We start from the raw sequence: 14,740 nt of genomic DNA, 5'->3' as shown, positions 1-14,740 counted from the left end.
GGTACCATGTACAGTCCGTAAGAGTGTGTAAGTTTTGATAAATTTTAACTTTCAGTAATAGATCTGTGTATGTTTTGTGGCAGTAAATGATAAAATAGACTTGTATCTACATATATTTTATGCCATTATGACATACCTAACTTTTTTATTTTATTTTTTTGATATTTCTAGGCTATGTAGTTCATGTTTGTTCAAATTGTTGCAAATCTCCAAAAAAAATTCTAATATATTTATTGTAAAAAAATCCAAGTATAAGTGGATCCACGGAGTTTAAACCCATGTTGTTAAAGGGTTAACTGTATTTACGAATATAGGTGGCAGGTCAGACCTGGCCCTGGCTACGGTTTGCTGATCTCTGCTCTAGACCAAAATCACCTTTACCAATCTCTTGATATCCTCCTAGTATTTTCTATTGACTCTCTCTCTCAATATAATTTAAACTGTATTTCTGGACAACAAATACTGCTCACTCTTGACAAACTACTTTGAAACGCATAATTAATAATAATGACATTTAATAGTGTCAAGTCAGCATTTCTTCTCAGGGATAATTACCAATGTCATATAAAAACACTTCCTATATGCCCAATTACATAATCTTTTAATAGAAATGTTTTGAACAAATTTTGACTGTCCAAAAAGTTGTGTTTTTTTAAAAAAGCCTTAAAATAAAATTTATTATTTAAAAAAAAAAAATCATACTGTGAGACTCCTCTGCTTAAAAGCCTTAACTCCCCACTCTCCTAGAACAAACTCTCTTGAATAGCATACAAGGTCATTCATAAGTTGACCTCAACCTATCTCTCCAATTTTATTTCCTACTATTTTCTGTTCTCTATATGAGAAAAAAAAATGATGAATAAGATTGTACAGAAACTTTCAGGAGGAAATAAACACCAACTTCAGGGCATTGGTTAGTTCTGAAAGGGGCAGAGGATACTAGGCAGGGGAGCCCTAGGGACAGGACTTCAACTGTATCTGAGATTAATTTTTGAAACGATATAATAAAAATATTAAATAAAACAAAGATCTGATGCAAATATAGCAAAATGTTAAGATTTGACAAAGCTAAGTAGTAGGTAATGAGTGCTTTCTATCATTCACCATACTTTTCTATTTGCTTAAAACGGGTTGACAAAACTACAGTCTGTGGGCCAAATCTGTCCTACTACCTGTTTTTGTCAGGCTTATAGCTAAGGATGGTTTTATATTAAAGAATTGTTTCAAAAAAAAAAATGACAAAGAAGACTATGTGACAGACACTTTGTGACCTGTAAAGCCCAAAATGCTGGCCCTTTACAGAAAACTTCTGCCAAATCTGGGTTCAACTATGTCATAAAAAAAAAAAAAAAAAAAAAAAAAGAGGAAAGATTAAGAAAAACAATGAGAGGCAATTGAGTCAAGGAAAAATGGCTTCGCTTTTTTTTTTTGCATGACCTTTCTGAATTTTGTTTTTTATATTATGATTTTATATTATTTCTCTTTAAAATAGCTTTTCATGTATTATCTTTTCCACTTTCATCAAGAAGAATCTCATTAAATTTTTTCAATTCTATGATATTGGAACTTATTTAAAAGATTAATGAGTATCTTTTAGAGGAGAGAGAAAAAAATGGTGTGGAGGATAGAGGCTCTGTTCATCTCTCTGGCAACCAAATCAAAGTTGTGACAGAAATAAGGAGCAGCAGCAAGGAAAAATCACCTGGGATCTAGATGAACAAGCCATACAACTACGAAGAAATGCAAGAAAGCACTCTGCCAACGGCAGAAAGTAAGACGGGTTGAGGACACGGGGCTGCTGGGTCCAAGTGGCTGAGACAGAGGACGTGGCAGCGGCAGACTTTTCTTAAAGGGGCCATGTCCGTGAGTGGATTTTCGCCGCGACAGACCTGCTTGCTCTGAGCAGGGCTGAGCACAGGGGGCACCAGGGACTTACAGGGAGGCACTGTCGGAGTAAGGGCATAGGCGAGACTCGCCTGGTAAGGAAGTGCTGGCAGTATCCATTGTTCCCTGTTGAGTCCTCCTCCCTAACAGTGCAATGGCCATAGCTGTGACGTCTTCAAACTAGATAACAGAGGTCACTCTACCCAGAGGATTCCCTGAAACCCCGCCTCCCCCAAGTCGGGCCCCACCCAAGCCACATCTAGGTGTAGCCTCAGTGAGTCAGGTGCTCTGTGCTGAGACTCACACTGGTGGAGGCAGCTGGCCTCGGTTTCTGGTGTGGCCTTTTGAGGCAACTATAAGCACAGCATCTGTGGATTTTGCTTACTGAATCTTAACAGGTGGCCCCAGAGGGGCAGAGGCTTGGGCTAAATTCAGCCTGCAGCTGAATCCTTCAGGACTGTGCCAATGGACACGTACTTCACAAATCCACACCAATAAGACTGGGAGACTTAGGAGCTTTGCTTAGTATATAGAAACAGACACGGAAAGGCAGTCAAAATGGAAAGACAAAGAAGCAGAAACCATGTGACAGAACAGAAATCCAGATATAATAAGAGTCAAGTAATCTAATAGATGCAGAGTTCAAAACACTAGTTATAAAGATGCTCAATGAACTTTTGGGAAGTGTAGAAAACTTCAACGAAAAGATAAAAATGGAAATGGAAAAAGGGAACCAGTCTGAAATGGAGAACACATTATCTGAGATCAGAATTATATTAAATGGAATAAACAAAGGAATAAACAAAGTTAATAAAGAAGGAGATCAAATGCCCTATCTACAGGACAGGAAAGCCAATCAGGACACTCAATCAGAATGGCAAGAAAAAAGATACCGAGACTATAAAAATAATTTAAGGAGAGTATGGGACACTAGTAAGGCTCCAAATATCTGTCTAATCGGTGTAACTAAAGAAAATCAAGACGCTGAACAGCTGTTTGAAGAAATAATGATGGAAAACTTCCCTAACTTGGTGAAGGAAATGGACATAAAACCCCAGGAAGCTCAGAGAATTCCAAAAATCAGGGATTCAAAGAGGCTCACACCAAGACACATCATAATTAAAATGCCAAAGGTTAAATACAAAGAAAGAATATTAAAACCAGCAAGAGAAAAAAAAAAATTACTTATAAGGGAACACCCATAAGACTGGCAGCTGATTTCTCAAAAGAAACTATGCAGGACAGAAGGAATTGACAAAAAATATTCGACAGGATGAAGACCCAGGATATACTACCAAGAATGATTTATCCCGGAAGCTATCATTTAGAGTTGAAGGACAGATAAAGAGCTTCCCAGACAAAAATAAGCTTAAAGAATTTATCACCACTAAGCCAGTATCATAGGAAATATTAGAGGGACATTTTTAAGAAGAAAAAACATGTATCAAAAACAGGATAAAGAATGGTAACAACTACCTTCCTATCAATAAGTACTTTAAATGGAAAAGAATTAAGTGCTCCAACCAAAAGATAGAGTGGCTGAAAGGATAAGAAAACAAGACCTTTACATATGAAAAGGAAGGGGATGGAAAAAGATATTGCTGTGATGAACCTAGAAGGTATTTAAGTAAGACAGAGAAAGATAAACACTATATGATTTCACTCATATGTGGAATTTAAGGAATAAAAAGAACAATCTAATTAAAAGAAGATTAATGAATATCTTTTAATAAGATTGATTTCAGTGCATACTTGTCAAAAAACTGGGAAGCTCATTTAGAGCCCAGTGTGACATTTTTAGGTAGGTGGACTTAGCCCCACTTGTGAGCTGTCAGCCAGGGACACAGGAAAGGTGCTGCACTAGACTTACTCTTGGCTTCAGGTTCACACTTTCTACTTTTCCAGCTCATCTCTTTTGGAAGAATTACCTGTCTCCTTTTTTCATAGAAGACAATGAAGGAAAAGGGTTAAATAAATTTCAAAACACTATTACAGTAAGAGTTTCTGGTTATAATGGTTGTGAGACGGAAGAGAATATCAGAGAAAGTGGATTTTTTTTCAAATTGGCAGACAGGACATTGTAGGAGAAATAGTGAGATAATACATCTAAACGTCTTAGCATGCCTTAGCTCACAAGAACTGTTAGCTCTTACTATGTTATGACCATTTTGAGGTTGCTATATAGGTATTTTCTTTTCTTTATAACATATTAAGCACATCAGTATTGCCTGTGTACATGAAAAGATTTTTTTTCTTATTTCTGTAGCTAATTCCACAGATTCTCCCCCACAGCACTGATCCAAGTTAACTAAAGATATTATGATACTCACACAGAAATGCTCAGTGGACATTCGAAGATATTTAGACCCAAATCATCATTTAACATCCTTAAGTTATGTACTATTTTAAACTTTAGTGTCACTGGTAACTAAAAATGTGCACATAACAGCAACCACAACACTAATATGAGGTAAAAATCATTCCTCTGATCACAATATATATTTTTTCCTGGCTCAAATAAAAATTATAATGAGAATGCTAAAATTACATGCAATTGTTTTTTAACTTAGCCACATATGTGCCATCTCTAATAGCCAATTGGTTTTTTAAAAAAAATTATTATATTATACTTAAGGTATACAAAAAAGTACAAAAATATGACAAAATACTTATAATCCTCCAGATCACAAAACAGAACATTACTAATACTACTGAGGCCCCCTGTGTACTCTTCTTCCTCGGTTCGATCTTTCTTGCCCCAGAGATTAATCATTATTCTGAACATTGTATTTGTTGTATCCATGTATTCATTCCTTCATACTTTTTGCACAAATGTACATATTGCTAAATAATTCATATCATTATTTTACAACTTGCTTTGTGGATTTGGCTTTATATCTGAATTCATACATTTTGACATATGGTACATTCATGTAGTAGAAACAGTGCTCACCAAATATTCTACATGCTTCCCCATGTTTCTTAGCCTTTAGGTTGAAGTCACTGAAATGTGAGCAGAAGGGAAGTGTGTCATGTGTAGGGCAAGGCCGTTACAAGCACTATCTCTTTCTTCCTCTTCCTCAGGGAACTCATAAGCCACGTGTCCCAGATGGGGCAATGGGCAGCTGTAGGAACATGGAGTGTCTTTTGGCTTGGGTCACTGAGTGAAGGGGAGCAGAGCTTCTTGCCAACTCATGTTGGACATATAAAATGAACAAGAAATAATCCTGTTGCACTAAATATAAACACAAATAAACAGATAACTGGCTTTCTGGGATTATTTGAAAGCAATGCTATTAGTAGCAAGGTAGATTCGAAGCCTTTTAAAAATACTTTTATCCTGACTCTAAATTGATATTTACTCTCACTTGCATGAAGAAGCAAATCTCATATGTTCTAGTTTTTATCTTTGACCTATTGCACTAACAACACTTTAAAAGAAGTGTCTACAAGTTCTTGTACTGTTTCCAGTAAGTTAGTTTTGTTTCCCCAAGTAGATTTTAAGCTCTTCAAGACTCACATCTTCTTTTCTTTTGTATACCACACTACATCTTAGTCTACAAAAACATGTAATAATGACTGGTCTACTGTTTAACGGGGGAGGATAAAGACTAATATTAAATGCCTACCTTCTGTAAGGTACTTTGCTTGTGTTTCACATAAATTGTCTTGATCCTTATTATTTCCATCATAAAGATGAAGACATTAAGGCTGAGTAACTTTCCTTTGGATACAGAGCTAGGAAGACGAAGAAAGGTGTGGGGACGGCAGTTCAAACTGTTGTGCTTGACTATAAAGCCTTTGCTTTTTAATTTTTTTCATGGAACTTAGTGACACCATGTCTAGTATAGGACAGGAGCTTTAGAACATAGAATGGCTAACAAAAATAGTTATTTATGGATTTCATAAACATTAAAACATTTCTTTGGAGAATTCTGAGGACTCAAGATTGTTAGGTCTTACCTTGATAACCTCTGGGGTCTGCTGAATCAAAACCACTGAAGTAGAATCTTTGGCTTTATCAACAACGGGACTTCTACAGACGGATAAACTGGCCTGGGAGGAATTCGTCAAGGTTTCCTGTAGAATTTGCATCATTTCCTTTTCTTGTGATAGGCTCCCTCTGCCTGATTTGCATTCAACTAGTTCTTGAGCAAAGTCTTCAATGCTTCCTAGAATTCGCAGTAAGAGGGCTCGATCCTCTTCCTCTATTTTGTGTCCATTGGTTTCAATAATTCTTGTTAGACAGGAAGGTTTAGGCTCCAGATCTACAGTTTGCTGACCAGGCAACTGACTATGGCTATTTGGAGAGTTAGAGCTTTTACCTTTGGCAAGTGGCTCCCTTAGAGAGGTCTCCATTTTCTGTGAAAAAGATTCCAAATCCATTAACAGTTTATCTATCTCCTCCTGACTGTTAGGATTCATAAAATCTCTGTGATCTCCCTCTTTGACTTTAGGAACTTTTGATTTAAGATCTTCCTTAGGTAGATTAATAACAGGTTTCTCAAATATCTTACCAATTTCATTTTGCACTGAAGCAGGACATTTTTTCGGATGAGTACCATGTTCTGATAATTCTGCTCTATCTTCATTTACCTTTAACAACTCCTGACTGGGTCCATTCGCTGTCCTTTGACCTTTATCTAATGCCTTCTTTCCATCAGAATCTTCTTCAATATAAAGGGTTTCCATTAGGTCACCAGAGGAAACATTTTCTAAAGGTTTCATGGTTAATGGCTGTGATTGAAGCTGGACATCTTTTAGAGTCCTGGGATCATTAACCTCTAAGTTACATAAGGAATTTGTAGAGTTGTTTGGAAAGGATTTTACAGTGTCTGTTTTCCTAGAACTGTGCTTGTCATCTTGCAATTCTACAGTTTGAAACTGTCCATGGTCAGGGACTGACAGCTGTACAACATCTTCATATTTAGGAGGCTGTTCGGTGCCGAATATTGGGGAGAAGGGAGTCAGTTGTAAACTAGGCATATTGCTGAGCAGTTCTGTTAAATCTATGGCCTCATTATTCCCGGATTGCATGAATTCAAGTGGTAGCTTTTTCAGATAGGATGCTAACCTGGTCATTACATTCATATAGACAGTTTCAGAACTAGAAACTGCATCATTACCATTTCCTTCATTGATGCTACTCCCTGACTTTTTCTTTATGCATTGTTTTATGATGTCTGTGCACTTTTTTAAATCCTCAGAGCATTTCAGCAAAATGTCCAAGCACATCTTTATGTCTGTTCCAGAAGAAAAATTATCTATTTTATGTTTTTCCAAAATCTGAGTAACCAGGTCTTCTTCAGAGAAGTTGTGAAGAAACATCGAAGTCAGGTTCATATCAAGTGAATTCCTATGGGACAAAGATTTTTCCTCAACTGAAGAACTCCGGAGTAAACCAAAGGATGAGGAGTTCCCATCATTGTTATAATGGCCACAGAGCAAGTCAAAATCAACTGACCTCCTATTAAATGAGTCAGACTTAACTTTCCTTCCCTTTTTGTAAGCTGCGTGGTTAGAATTTTTGAGTTTTTCAAGGGAAAATTCTTTTATTTTCCCACTGGCAAAACTGATTGCTTCTCCTGCAATGTCCTTTAAGTTACAGGTGTTCTGAAATGTAGCTCCTTTCTTGACTTTAGGTATGCCCGTGAGGGCCTGATGGGGATAGTCACTTTCAGCTGAGGAAAACCCATTTTCGTGGGGTAGAAACATAGAGTCCAGATCCGCATCTTTGAACTGAGACACAGGGATGTGTAAGAGGTCTGCGCAAACACTATGATGTACCACAATGCAGTCAACCCCGTGTGTGAAGGTGTGGCAGGTTCCAGTGCAATAATGTATAGCTTGCTCAAAACGCCGGTCTATCACCACGCTGCTGTAGTGGTTCACAGTACTAACCACAAGTCTGTAAGTTGCTGCCATAATATCAAAGCCACTTAGTGGTGGGACTTGGAATTTTCTAGAACTTTTTTCAAGTAAATTCTCCTATATGACACTTAGCCCAAAATACATTTGACAATGTTCAGTGGCTTCTTGCAAATATAACCACCTTTTCCACGAAGGAACACCATCTAAATTTGAGGTTTGGTAACTGTCAAGATACAGTAGCTGTTGCACATGTGTGCTTGTATTAGCAAGCCTAATAACTTAATAACTGTGCTTTTTAGTTTTATTTAGCAATATCATGATACTGTAAGAATTTTTTTTATAAAAGAATATCCTCTTTTAGCTCTTCAACAATTCTTTTATGCAGAAATTTGTTGTAAATTTACTGTCATAAATCTTAGTTGATAGTACAGAAGTATTGTGATAACTGAGTCCTCCAAAGGTTTAAATGATCCATTTTTCTGTGATGACAGAGAAACCTATGAAGAAAAAAGAAAATACTTAAAAAGAAATATGATTTCTTAATACTGAGAGAACCTTTTATTTCCTCTTCCACTGCATTCTCTATGTAGTTAATCGCCAAGCCTTATTCTTTGCCACACCACTGACTTTTGATCTTTGAATCATGCCTTTGTTTCATCACACCATATATGCCTTACTACCTGAAGTAGTATTACTTCAACTCTGCCTTGTTACAGCTGCCTTCCAGTTGGCTATTTCTTAACTCACCCTCCATGCCATTTTAAGCTTACATTTAGACAGCTTTTTCATCTCTCACGGTTTAAGAATTCACACTACTGGTCTCCATCATGCATAATGACAGGCCTATCTCTTTTGACTTATTTTCGAGACTTTCAACATCTGTTCCCATCCACCTATAACCTTATTTTCTGCAAGTGCCCGGCACCAGCCTTTTGTTTTCATCAACCTAGTCTTCTCAAAGTACTTGTTTGAAAACAAAAATACTTGTTCTTGATTCTACAACTTCCTCTAGGAAATTATTCTCCCATCATCTCTTTTCTTACTAAGAGAGAGAAAAAAACAACCTTCATTACTACTATCGATCCCATCCTCTCAGACCTTGCTATATGCAGATCTCTCTCTCTCTCTTGCCATAAAGTGGATAAAATTTACTTAACTGTTCTCTTATTTTTTAAAAAAGAAAAAGATTTCTAAATCATGTTGTAGTTCCTTCCAAAAAGGTTCAATTGATGTATTCACACAATAAATATTGAGTGCCTACTATATGCCAGGCACTTGCTAAGTGTTAAGGATACAGCAGTGAATAAAACAAAGCATGTCCTTATGGAGCTGATGATCTAGTTGGGAAAAGAAAAATAATACATAAGTAAATATATAATTTGGATGGTGATGTGTGCTATGGAGAAAAAGGAAGCAGGGCAAGGATTCAGAAAGGGTAAGAGGGTCCTGTGTTATAAAGGGCTGTCGAAAACCTCACTGACACATTAACAGAGACCTGAAAGAAGAGACAGAGGAGGCTGAGGAGGTACTGGGGGCTAAATCATCTCAGGCCGAGCAACCATAAGTACAAAGGCCCTGAGATGGGAGCATGCTTGATTTACTAAAAGAATGACAAGGAGGCTAAAGTGACTTGAGCAGAGAAAGCAAGGGGGCAGTGTAGGAGATGAGATCAGAAAGGAAAGGTGGAAGTCTAAATAATGCAGAGTCTGTAGACTACTATGATGAACTTGGCTTTACGCTGAGTGAGCTTGGAAACAAATGGTGGCTCCTGAGCAGAGGAATGACATGATCAGACTTACATTTTAAATTGGTAATTTTGGTTGTTGTGCTCAGAGGAGACTGTAGAGGAGCAAGATAATAAGCAGGGAAAAAAGTTAGGAGCTATTACAATAAATCAGGCAAGAAGGCTAGGGGGCTTGGACCAGGAGAATAACAGTGAAGGTGTTTAGATGCTGTATGTATTTCAAACATAGAGCCAATATGATTTGCTGAAGGATAGAATATGAGATACTGCTGAATCAAGAATGATGCAGTAAGACAATGACAGGAATGAGATAATGACAGCAATGAAGATCAATAGCACCAATGCACCATCAACAGCACCAGTAATATCTTTACCCATTTAATATTGAGGAACAGAACTTCATTGTTTTCATTTTTATTTCTTCAATCCTAGAAAACTGTTTATTTTGCTTATTCAATTTCGTCTTCGGTAAATTGTCTATTGCTCATTAAGACATTAATGACTTAGTGAATACAGATGCAACTAATGCAATTAATTCACAGAAAACCCTTTCTTTTGTTGAATTCTTATACTGGTTAGAGTATATTTCCTGACTTTTTGGATCCAATGATCACTCTGTTTTTATGCCATTCCTACACTACTGTAATCGCTGTTTTCTTATTAAGTTTTATTATCTGGCTTTGTTTCCCATGTCCCTAATTATGATTATCTTTTACACTTCGCATATTCTTTGATGGTCTTCCAGATGAATTTTTGAATTGTCAAGTTTTAAGAAAAATCCTATTGGAATCTGATTACAATGTAATAAACTTATGAATTATTTTGAAGGAACATAGACATCAGTATAATATATAGATTTTCCACCTAGGAAAATAAAATTATTAATTCCGGAAATATTCCTTTACTTCTTTTTGTGGTTTTCTTCAGGTAGTTCACCCTCGTATGTCTTGTCCTTCAGTGTGTTAACTTTGTTGCTATGTGACTGGATCTTGAAATATTGTCTCATCCTCCACTTCTCTGCATTCAAATCTCAGATGGTTCATAAAACTAGTTATCATGAAGGATGGATGAAAGTGAAGCAGAAAGAAGTTCTATTGTAAAGAAAGCGCCCAGTAATTCTAAAGTTAAAATACAAAGAAGCCAAGGAGGAATAAGTGTTATGGGATAAAATACTAGAAATTGGCAATGGAAGATACTATCTTTTTAAAAGATGTCCATCCAGAAGACAGGGAAGAAATAGCAACGAACATAAAAACTATGCACATTTTCAGAAATCCAAGATTTTAAAAGTTTTTGGGTAAGAATAACAGGGAGGGAAAACGTAAAAGGACACTGTAAGGAAAGTATATTAGAATAAGTATATGAGAGATATTAGGAGTATATCCTAAAATAAGTGATACAGATGATAAAACTGATCCAGGAGCAAAATACGTAAGTGTTGGAAAACTTAAACATCCAGATACCTGTTAAAACACATGTCAGATAAATTCCTAAATTGGCATAAAACTATTTTATTTCTCTAAAATTTGAGAAATTAAAGAGAAGTACTTCTTTAGGTTTGAATATAACCAAAACAGGTTGATAAGGTAACACAATGAAAAATATGAGAGTAATCATGTGATATTAGAATTTGAAAGTCAAGGAGGAGAGAACACCAGCCAAAGTCAGACATGTGCTTTTTGACCAGCGCTGTCCAATAAAACTTTTCTGTGTTGATGGAAATATTCTATGTCTGTGCTATCTGATATGGCCGCCATATGGGGCCATTAAGCACTTTAAATATGGCAAGTGTAACTGAAGAACTGAATTTAATTTTGAAATTATTTTAGATTCACAAATAAGTTGCAAAAATAATACAGAGTTCCTGTGTACCCTTAACCCCAGTTTCCTCTATATTACCACAGTAAAATGATCAAAACCAGGAAACTGACATTGGTACTAGTAACTGAGCTACAGACCTTAACTGGATTTCACCAGTTTTAAGTACTTACTCCTTCCTTTTCCATCCTTCTTCCCTTCCTTTTATAGTAACAACTACCACGATGAGGATACAGAACTGTCTCACTGTCTCCAAAGAAACCACTCATGCTAAACTTTTATAGTCACACAGTCACCCCAATCCTGAGCCCTGCTGACTATTGATCTGTTCTCCATCATTATATTTCTGTCATTTCAAGAATGTTTTATATAAGAAATCACACAGTATGTAAAAATTTGAGATTGACTTCTCTCACTTAACACAATGATTTTGAGAGTCATTCAATCTACTGCATGTGTCAATAGTTCATTCCTTTTTATTGCTGAGTAGTATTCCATTGTACGGATATATCATTCACCCATTAAAGGATATTTATGTTGTTTCAAGTTTTTGGCTACAAATAATGCTGCTGTAAATATTAGTGCAGGTTTTTGCATCACATAATTTTCATTTCTCTAGGGTAAATACCAAGGACTGTAATTGTTGGGTTTTATGGTAAATGTGTCTTCATAAGAAACTGCCAACTGTTTACTAGAGTGGCTATACCATTTTACATTCCCAACAGCAATGTATGAGAGATACAGTTGATTCCACATCCTCTTCAGCATTTGGGATTGTCAGTATTTTCTATTCTAGCCATTTTAATAGATGTGTAGTGTTAATTCATTGTGGCTTTAACTTACATTTCGCTAATGGCTAATGATGTTCAACATCTTTTCTTGTGCTTGTCCATTAGGCCCACATCTTCTTTGGAGGAGTACTGTTTAAATTTTTTGCCCATCCTAATTAATTTTAATTAATTTTAACTTTAAAAACCACATGTGGCTAGTGGTCACCATACTAAGCAGTGTAGTTTTAGATGATGAGAATGCCGCTTTCAGAAATTCTGACTTAAAAAAACATATGAAGGAAAAAAGAAAATAAGGCAAAACTGAAGATTGGCAGGTTTCAAAAATAAAATTTGACAAACTTGTTATAAGTAATCTTACTGAGAAGGAAAAGTGGTAAAATAATTAAAGAACTAATTAATATTTAGGTCTTTAAGTTTTGAAGGGACACAAACAGCAGAGAGAGAGCGTACCTAATAAAGCCAAACCTCAAAGGATGGCACTAATTTCGATGAGAAGTTTACAGTCTAAAATGATTTGAGGTGTTTTTTTTTTTTTAATGCCAAAAAACAAAGATTACTCTCTGGTATTTGGTTCAGATCTGTGGGTGTCAAATTCTGCCTTTTATTCAAACCATGATTTAACTGATGCCCAATTGTTCAGCTGGAATCCTAGACATGGGATCTAATCCAACTATTCTCAATCAGAGATACACTGTAACTCAGAACCATGATGCCACCTTATATCTCTAAGTGAAAGCTGGACTGCATTAGGTTTGGATTTCCTCTTTGCCACTTAACAGTTGTGTGGCTTTATGTAAGCTGCTTAACTTTCACACTTGTTTCTTCTGCAGAATTGACATAATAATAGTACCCATGTCATGAGGATTAAGTTAACGTGTCAAATGCTTAGAACGATGCCTACGATACAGGAAATGTTCAATAACTGTTAACTGTTATAGGTATAATTTACTCATCAAGTATTTTCTCTTCTGAGCCAGGCCCTAGGAGAATGATGCTGAATAATTCATTTATGATGGCTCTCAGTACATTTACTGTTTAATGGGGCAATGAAAGAGGCAAGCACAGTGGGTATCAGGAGTACTAGCGTAGGGCTTCTGTTTTCCCCCATTTTGCTCTCATAATTAATACATGTTATTTTGAGAAAAGTTAGAAAATATTTTTAAGTAAAAAGAATTTAATTACCCATATCATCATTCAGAAATAACTACTGTTAATATTTTTATGAATATACACTGTGCCATTTTCTTATGAAAATTTATGTGTAATTTTTAAATAAAAACTGGACTATACTATGTATTTTATAACTTACTTTAAACCAGCAATATCTCATGTAAATACCTCCATGTCCAAACAGATCTAGATCATTTTAATAGATATAATATTGTACCATATGGATCATTTAGCCATCTGCTATTATAAGACATACACGTTATTTGCTATTTTTTTTGGTTTTAAAATAAACAGTGATAAACATTCTTATACATATATTTTACGTAGTTGTCCAGTTATTTTCTTAGGATACATTCTAAGTAGTAGAATGCTGAGTGCAAGAGAGTGTGTATGTGTATGGATATACTCTTTAAGTACACAGGGTCAATCTGTCCTCCAGAAAAATGACAAATTTAAACTTCCAATATCAGGGTAGGAGTAAGCTCATTTCCCCTTGAGTGATACTACTCTTTAAATCTTTGCTAATTTGATAGATGAAAAAATGGAAATGCATTGTTTTAATCTGTGCCTTTTTATTTACGTCATGAACATTTTGCTCTGTCCATTTATGAAGCCTTTTTTCATGCCCTTTGTCCATACTGAAAAAGAGTATCTAAATCAGACTGAAGAGTCAGGAAAGGCTTCCCAAAATAAGGGATGTATGTACCTAGTTTTGAAGGATGGCTAAGGATTAAAAAGGAAGGGAAGAATACTCTATCTAGGCAGAGGGAAACATATGTGAAGGCTCAGAAGCCTAACACGGCACACTGAGTTCAGAAGTCCAAGTTGTTCCAGTTAATTTCACTGGGGGAAGTGTACAGAGAAACAAGAAGGGAAGAAAGAGAGTGGCAGGAACTAGACCACAGACTGCCTTGTGTGCTCAAAGAGTCTGAGCTTTATTTGAAAACTATGGGAAAAACGAAGACTTTTAGGCTGGGGAGTAACAAGATGAGATGCACGTTTAAGAAAGATCGTTCTAGCAGCTAAGTGAAGTGGAGGCACGGAAATCAATTAGGAGACTACTGTAATAATCTATGAACGAAGCTGTGAGAACCTAAACCAAGCAGGTGGCAGCAGTTAACAAAGAGGAAGGCACTGATTAGATAATCAAGGAGGAAAAATTCATGGAACACAAGTAAGGGAAAGAGAGAGGGTAGAATCTTGGGTTTCTGGCTTAGGTATTGGGGGACTAGTGTTGCTACTCTCAACATAGACTTTTTGTTTTTGTTTTATGGGAGGTGGCCATAGAAAAGATAAAGAGTTTTATTCCGAATGTGTTGTTTGAAAAGATACCTGTGGAAAATCCAAGTGAATGAAAAGTGAGTATAAAAACCTGGAGGTCAGCAGATAGATCTGGAATGCAGATGCAGCCCTGAGAGGTTACAGAAGGTGACTGCATAAAGTGAGAAGAACACTGGGCTGA

General features: G+C 36.2%; 1 protein-coding gene across 5 annotated transcripts in view; it reads right to left on the bottom strand.

Moving 5' to 3' along the window:
* PPP2R3A (protein phosphatase 2 regulatory subunit B''alpha) overlaps nucleotides 1-14,740 on the bottom strand; it is a 152,166-nt gene that overhangs the window by 103,475 nt on the left and 33,951 nt on the right. For 4 of the 5 annotated variants that reach the window (XM_039837222.1, XM_039837217.1, XM_039837221.1 and 1 more), the window contains one exon: nucleotides 5,848-8,252. In XM_039837222.1, coding sequence (XP_039693156.1) covers nucleotides 5,848-7,809 — 1,962 coding nt within the window. In that variant the 5' untranslated portion in view covers nucleotides 7,810-8,252. Of the gene's footprint in view, nucleotides 1-5,847; nucleotides 8,253-14,740 lie in introns of those variants that run through there. The other variant, XM_039837218.1, reaches the window with a different exon arrangement.

This window comes from Pteropus medius, unplaced genomic scaffold, assembly GCF_902729225.1.
Source record: "Pteropus medius unplaced genomic scaffold, Ma_sr-lr_union100, whole genome shotgun sequence".
Lineage (NCBI taxonomy): Eukaryota > Metazoa > Chordata > Mammalia > Chiroptera > Pteropodidae > Pteropus > Pteropus medius.
This window is presented reverse-complemented; position numbering and strand designations above follow the sequence as displayed.